General features: G+C 52.2%; 1 protein-coding gene across 23 annotated transcripts in view; it reads left to right on the forward strand.

Annotated features, from left to right (window-relative positions):
- The window catches only part of Mical3 (microtubule associated monooxygenase, calponin and LIM domain containing 3), a 213,499-nt gene that overhangs the window by 179,373 nt on the left and 18,251 nt on the right, over positions 1 to 15,875 (forward strand). For 21 of the 23 annotated variants that reach the window (XR_015439521.1, XR_015439526.1, XM_087182237.1 and 18 more), the window contains 8 exons: positions 425 to 538; positions 1,254 to 1,400; positions 1,837 to 1,919; positions 2,919 to 4,737; positions 5,177 to 5,271; positions 10,278 to 10,328; positions 11,790 to 11,900; positions 12,654 to 12,747. Coding sequence is in view for 21 of the 23 variants with exons in the window: in XM_087182237.1 (XP_087038363.1) it covers positions 425 to 538; positions 1,254 to 1,400; positions 1,837 to 1,919; positions 2,919 to 4,737; positions 5,177 to 5,271; positions 10,278 to 10,328; positions 11,790 to 11,900; positions 12,654 to 12,747 (2,514 nt within the window). In the remaining 2 variants the exon portion in view is untranslated. The remainder of the gene's footprint in view (positions 1 to 424; positions 539 to 1,253; positions 1,401 to 1,836; positions 1,920 to 2,918; positions 4,738 to 5,176; positions 5,272 to 10,277; positions 10,329 to 11,789; positions 11,901 to 12,653; positions 12,748 to 15,875) is intronic. The other 2 variants (XM_087182175.1, XM_087182235.1) reach the window with 1 other exon arrangement.

Below are 15,875 nucleotides of genomic sequence, written 5' to 3' on the forward strand. Positions count from 1 at the left end.
CTGGGAGAGGGGGACCCTCGAGTCCTGGCGGGCATTCACCCTGTGACTCGTGGTTGAGCAGGATGGCCGTGCACAGGTCATCCAAACCATCTGGGCCTGTTTTCCCCTCAGGGCTGGGCTGTAGAACTGTCTCATCATGAGACTAAATGACTTATGGCCTGTGAAGGGGTCCTCTGGGTGCCTGCTGGGTCTGGCCTGGCTGGGCAGCAGCACTTCCCGCTGACCACTGCAGGCTTGAGGCCCTTGTAGCAAGCAGCCCCTGGGAGAAGAGGGCATGCAGCTGCCTCCGGCTGCTCTCCTCCCTTTGTAGCCCACTCAGATGGAGAAACGGCCTGGGCCCTTCTCAGCCCGACACTGCTCCCAGAAGCACAGTCTGTCTGTCTGTTTGTCTGCTTTCTTCTCCTTGACTGTCTCTCCTTTACAGTCCCATTGCATGAGGATGACCTGGAGGAAGATGAGGACTCAGAACCGGCTGAGATAGAAGGGGAGGCAGCAGAGGATGGGGACCCGGGGGACACTGGTGCTGAGCTGGACGATGGTATGGGGCTCACCTGGGCGGCCTCCTCTTCCCCCTGCAGGGACAAGGCCACAGTGGTTAGAACTCAGGAAGAGTCAAAGCATCTGCGTTAAAGCAAAAGCTCAGGGGAGGCATGCTGGTCTCTGGGGTGGTTCTTCTTCTCCCAGTGACTTGAACAAGGCTCATTTCACTCCCATGTTGAGCTGTGGTGGAGAGCTGAGTGAATCTGAGCCTTTATGCCAGTCTTGAATCCAACAGTCTTGACGATGGGCAGAGAAAAGCAGGGAAGAGAGGCTGGAGACAAACAAGAACAAAAGTAGAGGTGAGACGGTGGGGTGTGCAGGCCTCAGCTGTGGGGTATAGCTATGGGTTGTGCATTAGTGAAGGAGAGCAAAGAGGAGTCAGCATCAGGCCTGTCCTCCACAGCCACAGCCGGAGTTGTTCTCCATGTCATATGTCATGGTCTCCAGATTTATAAAGTAAACAGAGCACTCCAGGCTTTGGGAGACCCCATGCTGCAGAGGGCAGCACTTTTTGCATCAGGAGAGTGCTTTGGCTGGGTGGCTCAGGAGCTAGGGTGGACCAGCAGGCAGGCTCTGTCACCAGCTAAGAGAAGGGCTGACTAGGACCACAGGACCTGCAGTCCATTGGTCTGTTCTCTGAAGAAGGAAGAAACAGAGGAGGACCATAGCCTGGCTTAAGGTATGCATCAATTGTGTCCCCCTGCCTCCACCAGATCAGCACTGGTCTGACGACATCCCATCAGATGCTGAAACAGAGCTTCGCTTGCAGCGCCAGGCTGAAGTGGAAGCAGACCTAGAGCTGAGGGTATCAGAAAATGAGGAGGAAGAACCTCCTGCTTTACCGAAGTGGCAGGAGAGAGGTAAGTCCTCTGCTACTGGTGACAGACACACCTGCCAGAAGCCATGCTGAGGCACAGGATCCCCTCCTTGATGTCCTGCCACTCTCTCCTCTCCCACTTGCCCTAGGCTACTGCAAGTGATTTTATCCAGCAGCTCCTTTCCTTTCTGTCCTTTGGGACCTGGCTTTTCCACACCAGAAGATACTGACAGTGCCAACAGTGTGGCACCTGGGGAAGCACCTTCAGGAGTGCCTTCACTTCTGAGGGCGGTTCTCTGGAGCAGTGAGGACAGGTCCAGGGATGCCACCTGCACTGGCTCAGTGGAACCCCTGCTCTCCTCCCATCAAGCCGTAGGCAGGCTGCTTCCTGACACCATCCACAGAGCTGGCTGGGACCCTTGGTGACCAGAGGTGGTGGGGCTGTTTTCCTGTTGTGATCCCTGTGTTCTTCTTTTCAGGTCCCTCCCAGGCCTCCAGCCCCATCCGGTCCCCTCAGGAACAAGCTGTTCTCTTCACCCCAGCCCACAGCCCCATGACAGAGGTGAAGGTTTGGGGTTCATTGTGAAAAAAAGAAACGATGGGACCCTGAGGGGACATAGCTCTTAGGGAGCTGTGTGTGAGTCCCACAAAAACTGAAGGTTAAGTGGTCTAATAGACTTATCCTGAGGAAAACTAAACCTTCATTCACTCCTCGTGCTAAGTAGAGTGGCAGTAGGCGTGATCTTGGGGGTTCTAGCTTAGTTCTCAAAGGTGGGCAAATTTATTTTTAAACTGAAGCAATAATATTCACAGAATCAAGGGTTTATTATGGCAGATACATTTCCTTAATGTTAAAATAACTATAAAGCTATTTAAATTAAAAATATGCCTCCAGAGTGCCTGTGGTGTGAGAAACCACGTCAGAGAATTCTAAGTAAACACCTCATAATGATGTCCTGTTAGGCATGGTCTGGGAAATGCCATCCCGAGGACAGATCATAGAGGAAGCCTTGCATATTAGGGACCCTGGCAGCATGGCGTAATTCAGAGTGTCTTTCTGCACAGTGGGGGAACTTTATCTTACTGAGACACTGGAATGGGGTGACAGAAGGAACTGTGTGCTTCTCTGAGGTTCCTCAGAAAGATAGTGTGACTGTAAAACAGACTCTAGTCAGTAGCTGTGAAATCTTCTCACAGTGCTGGTTGCTGTGTTGGTACCTCAGGGGCTTGGGCCTTGGGCATTGCTGGCAGGGATGAGAGTGAATTCACTAGTGTCCGTCAGACAGTGTTCATTTCAGTTGACAAAGAATGTAGGATATACGTTTGAGATGAACCAAACCCTGAAAGCTCAGTCAGTTCATTTAGACTAAGTAGAGGGGTTCTGGACATTGAACAAATAGAGCAGAAGATGAAGAAGGTACTCCTGGAGCCAAATAATAGCTACAAAGATGGAGAGGAATTTTTTCAACACACTAGGTCCTTTGAGAGCAAAAGTTCCCTCAGGGATGTCCCTGCCCCCTAACACGCTCCTCCTAACAGTGTCTCTCTTCCGTCTCTGTAGGGGCCCCAAATCCCACTTCTCTCTGTCACCACCAAGGTAAAATCCCCTGAGGAGCACCTCTTTGAACCTCTACTCCCCCAAGAGAAGCCCAAAGCTGAATCCCCCACGGATCAGAAAGCTGCATACTCTCCCATCCGATCACAGCCAGTGGCTCTGCCGGAAGCCAGGACACCTACCTCACCAATCAGCTCACACCTCGTGTCACCCATAGCCCCCTCTGTACCCGCTTCCACTCAGCTCCCCATTTGCTCCCAGCCTCGGCCTTCCTCTGAGACCACCATCCCATCGCCCACTGAGTCCCCCATTCGCTTCCAACCCGTTCCAGCAAAAACATCCACCCCCCTGGCTCCCCTCCCCATGAAGAGCCAAGGTGACCCCACGGACAAGCTGGGCAGCCCCCTTGTAGTGGATGAAGCTCTGAAACGGAGCGACCTGGTGGAGGAGTTCTGGATGAAGAGCGCCGAGATCCGCCGCAGCCTGGGGCTCACTCCTCTGCAGCGGAACAAGGGGCCCGAGCCCAGCTTCCCTTCGCCTGCCATCAAACCATTGTCCCTAAAATCCTACTCAGTTGAGAAGTCCCCTCAGGACGAGGGGCTCCGTCTTCTGAAACCTCCACCTGTTCCCAAAAGGCTGGGCCTGCCAAAGTCGGACGGTGAGCAGCTCTCCCTGCCGACTCCCAAGTCACCGCCTGACAGAGAACTGAGAAGCTCCCAAGAGGAGCGCAGGGACCTATCCAGCAGCTCTGGCCTGGGCCTCCACGGCAGCTCCTCCAACATGAAGACCTTGGGCAGCCAGAGTTTCAACACCTCAGACTCCACCATGCTCACGCCACCCTCCAGCCCGCCCCCGCCCCCACCCCCTGACGAGGAGCCCGCCACCCTTCGAAGGAAGCCAGAGCACAGGGAGGCGGAGCCCAAGGCCTCTGTCATCCCACCTCCCCCACCCACCTTCCTGCGGCCCCCTCGAGAGCCTGCCCAGCCCCCCAGGGAGGAGGTGCGGAAGTCGTTCGTGGAGAGCGTAGATGAAATCCCCTATGCTGACGACGTGGAGGACACGTACGATGACAAGACGGAGGACTCGAGTCTGCAGGACAAGTTCTTCACACCCCCCTCCCGCTGGTCCTGCCCGGAGAGGCCCCTCCGCCCGCCCCCAGCCAAGGAGAACGGGAGGCTGCCTGCTCTGGAGGGCAGCGTCCAGCCACAGAAGAGGGGGCTGCCCTGGGTCTCCCCAGAAGCCAAGGAGCTGGCCGAGGAGCGCATGCGAGCCCGGGAGAAGTCTGTGAAAAGCCAGGCGCTGAGAGACGCCATGGCCAAGCAGCTGAGCCGGATGCAGGAGATGGAGATGGCGGCCGGGGCTTCCAGGTCCCGCAAGGTGTCCTCAGTGCCCTCCCAGGGCAAAGAACTCGGGCCTGAGTCTCCCAGACGCCCAGGTCTCAGAGGCTCCGAGGAGCCCACCCTGAAGCACGAAGCCACCAGTGAGGAGGTCCTGTCGCCCCCCTCGGACTCAGGGGGCCCGGATGGTTCTGTCACCTCCTCTGAGGGCTCCAGTGGGAAGAGCAAAAAGAGGTCATCCCTCTTCTCTCCCTGCAGAAACAAAAAAGAGAAAAAGTCCAAAGGGGAGGGCCGGCCCCCAGAGAAAGCCAGCCCCAGCCTCCTGGAAGAGGTGGCGGCCAAGCCCAAGTCCTTGTGGAAGTCCGTCTTCTCTGGGTACAAGAAGGACAAGAAGAAGAAGGCCGACGAGAAGTCGTGCTCCAGCACCCCGTCCAGCGGCGCCACCGTGGACTCTGGCAGGCACAGGATGTCTCCTATCGTGAGAGCAGGTATGTCCGCAGCCAAACAGCCGCCTGGCGCCGTGCCTGAGCCGCGCATCCTCTGGGCACTTGTTGCTCTCAGAAGACCCATCTTCACATGCTGCTCCACCGAGGGCTCTTAGGTGAGATGGGAGCCAAAGCACAGGTGCCCAGAACGTAGTCCCTCTCCATACGGTGACACTAAAGCCAGCTTGGAACTGGGGAGGGGAAACTGGAGGTCGGTGCCCTTCTTAAAGTCACACTACACTAAAGGTGGGCCTGCTTGTAAGTGGGCAGAGAGCAGTCCTGCCAGGGGTCCTGGGCAGGTGTCTGAGGGTGCCATCTGTTCAGGGTCGGCCCTGCCCCTGTGGGACAAGGGTCAGCACCCACACTCACACCTTCCCCAGCTGCTCACAGGGGTGTGGACGCCGAGGAGCTGGCTGCTGTCCTCACTCATTTTCCCTTCTAGAGCTGCAGCTACGGCGCCAGCTGAGTTTCTCAGAGGACTCGGACCTCTCCAGTGACGACATCCTCGAGAGGACCTCCCAGAAGTCCAAGCGAGAGGTGGGTGGACCCTGTGGCCACAGCAGGGGGTTCAGGAGTGTTGGCGACATTTGGCCTCTGGTGAGGTAGAATGTGTGCCCCCCTCGGATCTCCCAGCTGGCAGACAGCAGAATACAGAGCCCAGCCCAGGGCCCAAGGACCAGCCACAGGAGTCGCTTCAGGCCTTTTAAATGAGTACCTTGGTGTATTTGCTTCCATGGCAAGAGTTTTGGGTTCTGCTCCTATGAAGAAGGCTAAGGTATTCCCTGCAGAAAGCTTTTCTCAGGCTGTAGGAAGCAGCTTGGCACTGTCTGTTCGCTCTTTTTTTTACCCAGAAGTTCTCACTTGGAGCAGCTTCTGCTAGGGCCTGGTGACAGTAGATGAGTTCCCTGGATGCCAGGGTCAGGGAGGAGGGGATGGAGCTATAGGCGTGGATGGGAGGTGGAACCGGGTTACTCTTTAGGGATGGACCTGCTCAGCCCGCCTGCTTGATAGGTTTGTTCATTAAAGAGGACTTTTTGCTGTTAAAGAACCGGTGCAGCCATGTGGATGGTACTCACCTATAACTTAGCTGTCCCAGAAGTTGAAGCAGGAAAATTGCAAGTTGGAGCCCAACCTGGGCAATTTAGACCGTGTCTCAAAAGTTCTAAAAAAAGTAGGGTAGATAGCTCAGTGCAAAGGCCCTGGGTTCGTTCCCCTGTAACCCTCCTGCCCCCCAAATAAAGAAAACCCAATCCTATGTCAGGTGCAGTGGTGTATGCCTATAATCCCAGCTACTTGGGAGACTGAGTCAGGGGGATTGCAACTTCAAGGCCAGTCTGTGCAGCTTAGTGAGACCCTGCCTCAAAATATAAAGGACTGGGGATGTAGCTCAGTGGTAGAGTGCCCCTGGGTTCAATCCCTAGTACCATAAAGAACAAGACAAAAAAAGAACTGGTTCCAAAACTGGCCTAGGTATATGCTAAGTGTGACGTGGGATCCTCGCTGGTCCAGGGCTTAGGGGGTGTGGCTGCTCAGCTCGCCTGAGAAGCAGAGGCCTCCATGTGGAGAGCTCCGTCACTGGTCTCCCTTGGCCCTAATTCAGTCTTCTGGTTTCCGAGGGCTCCAGTAGCTTTGTCTGGGTACAGTGATGTTGGAAGAGGAAAGGAACTGGGGAGAGTTCTAGTGGGACATCTGCATCTCAGTGACAGTGACTGAATGGGGACTGAGATCCGGGTAGGCCTCAGCAGCAAGGCAGTGACACCGTGTGAGCTGTGCTGCCCTGGGGTTGGCCCCCTCCTGTCCAGGGTGGGACCTCAGCTGGCCACTGTCTCCCTTTCCCCTTTTTGAATGAGAAGCTTCCCCAGAACATGATAATACCTTTTTAACAAAGCCTCCCTGGGCTTGGGCCTCAGTGTGCCCTCTCCATCAACAGGCTTAACTGTCGGCCTGTAGGCCAGCCAGGGGAGGCTCTGGGTGCTCTCCTGTGCCCTGCGTGTGCCTGTTCATAAAGGTGACTTGTGTGCCCTATTTCCAGGTTCCTCTTGCCAGCCTGATCCAGTTCCTCTTTAATAACTTGGCAAACTGGAAAAAGCCAGTTGGCCTGTTTCTCATCCTCTGTGCATTCGTCTTCCTGGGCCAGGCCAGCTCCCTGCAGTGTCCTAGAAAGACACCTCCCCTCCCTCTCCACCCATCTGCAGAGCCAGGCCTCGTGTGTACTCCCCCGGCCAGCACTGAGTGGTGGTCTGGGTTCACGGTGCTGCCTGCCAAGCATCCCTGCAGAGGCATTCTGGTACTGACCCAGGGATTGCTTCTGGATTTGCATGTGGATCCCTAAAAACATTCCAACACTGGGGACAAGTGCTGCCTTGGGAGGTCTTAAGGGTGTCTGTGAGGAAAGGAGAATGTGGTTCAGAGTTCCCTTTGCCTCTGAGTTGACCATGCAGATTCTCAAACAATTTGCGTCACATTGGCCAAATACTTCAATCTGTGGTCAGGTCTCCACTGCTTTCTCCGCAAAAGACTGAAACTCCTTGCAGAATGCTGAGCAGAAGGATCCTCAACAGGTTGTGCTGCAGCTGTCATCTGCATACATCCTCCCACTGACCACAGCCTCTCCCAGGCCTCCCTGGCACCAGGAGTACAGGACCTCCCTTCCCCTGCCTGTGTGAAGAAGTCACAGTCATAGATTGTGAGGGACACGGGGCCTTTGAGGCCTTGCACACCAGGTGCACCCTGCAGGGACAAGGCTGCTCACTGGAGCTCATATGGGACATGCTGAAGACAGAGCAGGGCCTGGCAGTGGTTGGCCTGGCTCCCTCCAAGGTGTGGAGTCATTCAAGCGAGCCCAAGGGCCCTTGTGTCTGCAGGACACAGAAGCCAAAGCAGAAAAGTGAACCAGAACCAAAGTAGCCCTAACAGACATGTTGAAACAGGCAATTTGATTGTGAATAGTGGGTGTAGTACTGTTTAAATGTATCATTGTCAAATCAACATCAAGTTCCTTGCAAATGACAGAGGAACTGTAGTTTTGTAGGAAAATATTTGTGCCCTTAGGAAGAAGAACATGCTGAATTTTTTAGGGAGGGAAGTTCATGATGTCTACAAATGATTCAGAAACAGAAAAGGTTTTACTGTATATAAATATTACACATACATAGCCAGGTGTGGTGGCACACACCTGTATCCCAGCACTCGGGAGGCTGAACCAGGAAGACTGGGAGTTCGAGTCAACCTGGGCTACATATTGAGAATTAAAAAATTACACACACACACAGAGGGAACATGCCACAAAATGTTAGTGGGGAAATGTAGATGAAAGATATTCAAACATTCATGGTCTTCCTCACTCAGTGTTTCTGAGGGTTCAACGTTTTTCAGAATAAGAAGTAGGACCCAGGGAACACAAGAGCCGCCTTGGCTGTACTGAGATGGGGCAGTGGTTCCTCTTGCCTCACAGACCCCAGCCCTGAGTCAGGCACCCACAAAGCAAGTACCTGGGTTTTGTTTTTACAGGAAAAAAAAACCCCACTAAATATAACTTGTATTTCTGTTTAAAATGTTTATCATGCAGAATATTTAAGATAGCTGGACACGGTGGCACACACCTATAATCCGAGAAGTTTGGGAGGCTGAGCCAGCCTAGGCAACTTAGTGAGACCCTGTCTCAAAAGAAAAGAGTGGGGGTGCCGCTCAGCGGTAGAGCACTTGCCTAGTGTGTGTGAGGCCCCAACAGCATAGAAAAAGAGGAGCAGTAGTTTCATTTTAAGTAGTTGTTTTATGTACCTGCAGCCCTGCCAGCGAGTTAACTCACATTAATCTCTTTTCTTTGCTTCCGTCTCACTTTAAATTTCAGTCACGTGGCTGCCTCTTGGCCACTGTGGCCTGAGAGTGCTGCACCTGCCCTCGGACGGCCCCTCGCCCTGCGTCACAGTAACAGGGCGGCTGTCCTGCTGGCCTTAGTCTCTCAGGCACACTGAAGGTGTCTGGCGACTCCACTCCTCTGCGCACTGCACTACCAAGGTGGAACCAGCTCCAGCAGTGCCTAAATTATGGGGGCCACTTTGCCACCACCCCCTCACACACACCAGTGTTCACGGCAACCACAGGTACAGATGTCATTGCCATTCTTTAGGTGGTAGTGACATAGCCCTGTGAGTGTTTCTTTTTTTCTATTTTTGGGTGTGTGTGTGTGTGTAGGTTAGTTGCTGGCAGTTGGACCCAGAGCCTTCACATTGAAATCTATCCCTAACCCTTTTATTTTGAGACAGGGTCTCACTAAGTCATTAAGTTTCCCAGGCTGGGCTCACTTGCAATTTTCCTGCTTCAGCGTCCCCCATAGCACTGGCAATACCAGACATGGACCACCACACCCAGCCCTTTTCCTTCTTTAAACTGGCCTGTTCTAATAATGAAATTCTTCCGCTCCCTCTGCTCTGTAGGAGAGATGAGTCAGCCTGAGGCAGGATTTCCATGCTCAAAAGTTAAAGACGGTAAATGCACCCTTCTGCAGCCAGTACACCTGTGAAATGCAGTTCCCACTGTCTTGGTCCCTGTGATGGATGGAGGAGCAGCAAGGGCAGCAGGGCCTTGCAGTCAGTCCCTCCTGGCTCTCAGTCTGCTTATCTTGTGGGCCACTACCTATTCTGTGGCCATGTATGTGGCCAGTGAGAAAAGCAAAAAGGCAGTGAGGCTGACCCTGGTAATCTAGGTAGCTTACTCACTGCAGGAGAAGAGGTCATTTAGCATTAGCGCCTGAAATACTTTGGGCAAATAGCAGTGATTTATGCAATTTGAGTTCCCTTCACTGAGTATAGCAAATAAGTCGCCCACATCCCTGTCACTGCTAGGAGAGAGGTTTTGGGAGAGGGTGTGAGGTGCAGTGGCCTGTGTCCCTCTGTGTCTCACATCAAAAAGCAACCCCACTTGCCACCATCCCATCCCATGGAACATTCAGCGGCAGGAAGTAGATGAATTTCTGCAGCAGAGGAATGAAGGAAAAGTGGCCCCTGCACACGCACATTAACAGCAAAACGTTAACAACACAGTGGACACTTAGGCGGAGAATTGGGGGTGCTAAGGAAAAAGAGATTTCTACTTGGTGAGTAGAAAAGTAAACCCCAGATGCTGATCAAACCTGGGGTTTGGCCAGGCTGGTAGCACCCACCTGTAATCCCAGCTATTCGGGAGGCTGAGGCATCCCAGGTTCAAGGCCACCCTGGGTAACTTAGTGAGGCCCTGTCTAAAACTAAAAATAATAAAAGGAGCTAGACTGTAATTCAGTAGCTCCTAGGTTCAGTCCCTAGTACCCCAAACAAACAAAAAAACAAAACAGGGTTCATTAAAATGCAGCTGCTAGGCCCTCTGCACCTAAGGTTCTCCCTTGTGCATTCCTGTGACATTGTGGGAAAGAATCATGTGTTTAAGTCTCGTGTATTTGTTTTAAACTTCTAACTGATTTTACTCCATTTCTGTGTTCTGTTTTAATTTTTTTAATCATCATTATCATTACTATTCTGTTTTGTTTTCTGTTGCCATCCCCTTAAAAGTCGATTTATGTACCACACGCCTTGGCATTCAGGAGACCCCATTCATCAAAGGTAGTGTCCCGCTCCCACTGGCTGGTCCTCGTTGCATGCCTGTCTGTGATTAACCCCCAGCAGCTGGTCCTCACTAACTGTTCAGGCGTGCATGCAGCTGTAGCAACAAAACTTTCTTTAGCTGCATCCTGAGGGACAAGAAGATGAGACACCCGCTCTTCACTGGCTGGAGTGCATGAGGTCATTTTGCTCCGGTGCCCGGGTTGGGGGCAGAGCCACCCCTGTGGGTCTGGGCACCCCAGCGAGGGTAGTTCACCTCAGCTCTTTGTCTACGAGGTGATCCGCTGGGGCACTGAAGGCGGCGACAGTCCTGCCTACTGCCTGTTCACTTGATCCACCACTGTCATTTGAACTCTCAGTCGAGATGACGAGTCCAGACCCCTGAGTTGAGTTGGGAAGTCTCTTCTAAGATCTGTGAAAGTCTCCTTGTTTGGTTTTCTTAGAGGCAGTAATAAGCAGATCCCAAGAAAGAAGGCAGACTCCCCACACATGGCTCTTGCAGCTGCCTGCCCAGCGTCTGTTCCAAGCCCCAGTGTTCTGAAACACTTGTGGCCCACTTGCAGGCTGGGCAGCCCAGCAGGGGTCGCACCAGAGTTGCCCAGTTCCCACCTTGCACATTGATGGTGCCACTGGCCAGGCCACTTCCTTCCTGCCTCGGTCTGCAGCTGGTGCCTCTGTAGACCCCAGAGACAGTCAAGGGTCACTCCACACACAGTTCCTTCTTCAGCCCTCATTAGTTAGATTGGTATTCACCAGATCTAAAATAGAAGCATCCTTATTTTTTCCACCTCAGATGTTCTTGAAAAGAAACTTCTAAATCCCATCATCCAAAGAAAGTCTTTGAAACCAAACAAAATAATAAAAGAATCCTGATTTTTTTTTCCTTTTTCTTTCCCTGTTTGGCTCAGAAGCAGTGGGCTTAAGGAAATGTTGCACCAGGTTTTTTCTGTTTTGTTTTTTTAACTGTGGTTTTATCTTTTTTTATTTATTTTTATGTTTTTTTGCAGTGCTGGGAATTGAACCCAGGGCCTTGAGCATGCCAGACAAATTGCTCTACCACTGAGCTACTTTCCCACTACCTGTGCCAGTATTTTTATCCCCATGAGTACAGCCATCCTTAAACAGGGAAGTAAGTGTTCTTGATGAGAGAGGACCAAAGTTCCTTTGTCATTTTAATCTCCTGACCCTCAGTCCCCAGTCAGCCTCCCATACTTGTCACCAAGAGGAAGTGTCTCACCTTGGGGTCTCTAGGTGTCCCCTGTGGCACCTGGGCTCCAGCAGGAACAAGTATCCATGAAGTCTAGGCCAAGCTGCAGCCAGGCATCCTGCCCTCTGTCCAGCTGCTGCTGGGCACCAGCTCCTACTCGGGACAGTCCTCTCTGTGCCCCTGCCAGCCTGCCTCCCAGATGGATCTCCAGCCTGCATGTGCCTGGCTAAGGAGATCTGTCTTGTTCTCTCCAGCCAAGAACCTACACAGAGGAGGAGCTGAATGCCAAGCTGACCCGGCGCGTGCAAAAGGCAGCTCGGAGACAGGCCAAGCAGGAGGAGCTCAAGCGGCTGCACCGAGCCCAGGTACGGTCACAGCACAATGCTGGGAGGAAAGTCAAGGGGCTACATCTTCCTGTGCATGAGGTGGCCTCATCCATGGCGAGGGAAGGTAAAGAAGCCAAGCAGAGGCAAAAGGGACTTCCCTGTCACCCAGAATCACTGCCAGATGCAGCTACAGAGGGCCCACCCTGCCTTCAGGAGTTCCCTAATCCCTAGGTCTGGAGTAGTCATTCTGAAACCACTTAGTCCCCTGGTAAGCAGCAGTGTCCAGAGTCACTTCTTGGCCTGCTGGCCTCTGGGGGCCCTGGACTATGTGGGGAGAGATCAGAGTATTTGCGGTCATCCACCTCTGTCTTCCTGCCTCACATCCTACACTACTGTAGACTTATTCTCTGACTTACAGAGACAGGATTAGAAGAACCTTCTCAGGGGTTTAGCAATCTTGTTCTAGAAGATCTGAGGTGATAATACTTAGATGTCTTCTGTGGGACCTTTCATCCACCTGCCTTGGAGCTGCTCCAGGGAGGAGACTGGCCCTGCTTCCCCTGCATCCACACCCCAGGTGCTAACAACAGTGGCCTGGAGTCCGCTCCTGGGTCCAGTGCAGGTGATCTGCAGTCCACACTCTGAGCAGTATGTCACCCACCAGAGGCTTTGGTGATACCTTGATACAGTTTGTCTTTTTCCCTCCAAATTTATGCTGTGTGGTTTAGTTTTCTGCCTGAGAACTCAAGATAAGAGAGAAAGCTGGGTGCTTATACCACTCTTTCTTGGTAGATCATCCAACGGCAGCTGGAGCAGGTGGAGGAAAAGCAGAGGCAGCTGGAGGAGAGAGGGGTTGCAGTGGAGAAGGCACTCCGGGGAGAAGCAGGTACTGTCTGGGTTCTTTGTGAGGAGGTTTGTTCTTAGGGAGACCCCAACCTCCCCACCAGGATAGGCCAGTTCCACATCACCACATCTGAATTCAGCTCCTTTTCCAGCAGGGTTTTCTGGGTCCCTGCATTACTGAGATCTGGAGTTTCCTGTTAGCAAAGAAAACCAGCTGTGTTTGGGGGCAGCCCTGGGGCCAGGGCCTGCTCCCCAGCCCATTTTACAGCTTTCCATTCTCCATAGAATGAAATCAGAGGCACCTTCATGTGTGGCTAGCAAGCTCTAGGCTTCCCCTCCTCCTCCTTCTCCTTCCCGCCCATCATTTTCTCCATGAGAAAATGCCTGGAACGAGGGAGATCATACCACAAGGAACCATCACAGAACTGTGGCGAACAGGTCCCCAGCCTGCTTCCCACATGCTCCTTCTACACTTGGTTCCTGGGTCCTCCCACCCAAGTCACACACTCCAAGCCCACCCTGTCTCCTACAGGTGGGGCCTGTGTCTGCCCTTAGTGCGCACAGATTTCCAGGGTGATCCCAGGATCAGTGTCCACTAATGGCCAGTCACTCGGGGCACAGTTGGAGAGGCCAGGAGGACTGTGATGAGCCAGCACAGTGGACAGGGGAAGCAGCTATGAGGGTTGGGTGTTTAGTGACTGCTGTTGCAGTGCACGCTGTTTCCAGGGACCTGTGAATTTGGGCTCAGCACAGATAAGTGCAGAGCAAGGAAGGGAGCACTGACTCATCTCAGGGGGAAGCCCAGGGAGCCCTGCTGGTTCCAGACCTTCAGCGATGGGCCAACCCCAGCTTCAGGCATGGAGAGACTGATACCTACTTTCTGAAGCATCCAGAGCCTTGCCCAGCCTCTGGTTGGGGAACCTCCATCTCTTACAGAGGATGAGGCCTACAGGTCAATATTCAGATCGAAAAGAAGGCAGAGGCCTCTTACCATGTCCTCCTGACATGGCAGGGAGGAATGGGTGCTGCATCTACTGGCAGGAACACTCTATGTGGAGCTGGAAAAGAACCACCATGGGATGGCCAGGAGCAGGGGCAGCAGAGCTGTGCGCTCTTGCGGCCACACTGATCAATGGGCGGGTCTTGTGGTGTGTGCCTAGATGGAATCATCTGGACTTGTAGGATGGACGCTTGTGTAATATGAAGTGAGGTCAGGCATGGAAGTAGGACTTCTTTTCCAGGCCCTTTGAGGCCCAGAAATTGCAGCTTCTTGGTTGGCTCATTGATGACCTTCAGGTGAAGAGAAGGACTGGGGAGGAGGATGAGGGTGTGAATATTCTTGATTTTGTTATGTTGCACTTAACACATGAAGCCCAAGCCATTAAAGGAAATGCAAAACATTGAACTGCTTAGTATCCAGCAAGCCAGGAAGACTGGGATGTGTTACTGCAAGATAAGTGCTGGCTCCCATGCCAAGGAGCAGAGACCCAGGTTCAGCTCAAAGGACCTCCAGCTTCCCAGTGAACCTGTGATGTCCACCACCAGCCTGCAGGCTTCCTCTCCCTGCTCTGCATGCTCAGCCTGACCCCCAGGGGGAGTTCGCCCTCCAGGACACCCTGGGCCCGGATGCAGTGGACCACGGGCCTGCTCTTCTTGCTTTTCTCTTCTTGCAGAGGCTGCCAGGAGGGAGCCTAAACCCACCATCATTGCTTCTTAAACCTTCTGCACAAATTACTTCAGCTGAAATAGATCTTGTACCCCACAATCAGAACAGCTCCACAGGTCTATGCATCCCATTGAGTTAGAGTCCCCTAGAAGAGGAAGACTCCCCCCAAAAAAACATTCTGAGAGTCAGGGGTTGCCACTGGGGTTCGTGGCTTCTGTAAAGCACTTGGATGCTCCTCTGCTGCCATGAGACTGGCATCTACAACAGTACTTCCACACTTCTCCAAGTGTTATTTCTGTTGCTGTCAACAAGTTGGGAAATAACACTAGTAAAGATTGGCAGGGGAGGGCTGTGCTTGTAGCTCAGGGCCAGAGCATCTGGCCCAGCATATGCAAGACCCTGGGTTCCATCCTCAGCACCCAAAGGAAAAAGATTGGCGGAGGATTTTCACCAAAATTCTTCTTTCTAGTTGTTGAGGCAATTACATTTTCATAAACTTGTACAACCTTAATAAGTCAGTGGTTTTCAAACTTCCTTTTAATACCAGAGTCCTTTTCACAAGATTTTGAGTTCAAGTTTAAAATAAAAAAGAATTACTCTAAAATTTGCAAAAAGACACACACAAGCCAAGGATTTAGCTCAGTAGTACCATACCTGCCTCATAACCACAAGGTCCTGAGTTCGATCCCTGGTACAAAAAAAGAAAAAACACACACACAAACTTTAAAACACAGGTTATGGTGGAAAATTATTGATATTAGGCTCAGCATCCAGTTCATTCCTGGGGCACAGTGTTGAGAGCACCCTGATACACACAGATAGTTGCCATAAAATGATAGCAGTTCATTCTTAACAACCCATCTGAAAAATCTAGCTAGATCTCAATTTAAATGGTATAGATGCTGGAAGCTTAAAAATAGAAGAGTAGCATTTTTTTTCCCACAGCTGAATCACTAACAGATCTAATAGTTGTTCATATTCCTTATAAAGGAATCGATCTTGGACAAGAAGCTCCCAAAGAGAACAAACCAAAAGCTCCAACTACACTGTATGTCGTGATGTAAGGTCACACGCTGACAGGTGCTGCTCGGAGGCCTGTGTCTCCCTGGGCAACACTCTCCTTCCCGGCCCCTGTACAGTGCCACTCTACCTGCAGGCCAGGATTTAGATGAGTCAATTACTTAACTTCTTTGTCCTCACACATTTTACAGAGTTTAGATATGGTACACAGAAAGCGAAGAAACTTGGTCCCCAGGGCCCCATAAAAGCAGATTTACCTGGGTTGGGGATGTAGCTCAGTGGTGCCGCTGCCTGCCTGGCAAGCACAAGGTCCTGAGTTCCATCCCTGGTACAAAAAAAAAAAGCAGGTTTACCTGACAGCACAAATGAATGTGTTGGTGGCCTTTGGTAGATTAAAAGTTGACACGTAAAGCACTTGAGTGTGACATGTCTTATTTAGGTTTTTAAAAGAGAAAAGTATTTGTAAATCAGGTATTAAGAGACCT

This window comes from Heterocephalus glaber, unplaced genomic scaffold (genome assembly GCF_053883595.1).
Source record: "Heterocephalus glaber isolate CG9 unplaced genomic scaffold, H.glaber_assembly_v1.0 deba00000281, whole genome shotgun sequence".
Taxonomy (NCBI): Eukaryota; Metazoa; Chordata; class Mammalia; order Rodentia; family Bathyergidae; genus Heterocephalus; species Heterocephalus glaber.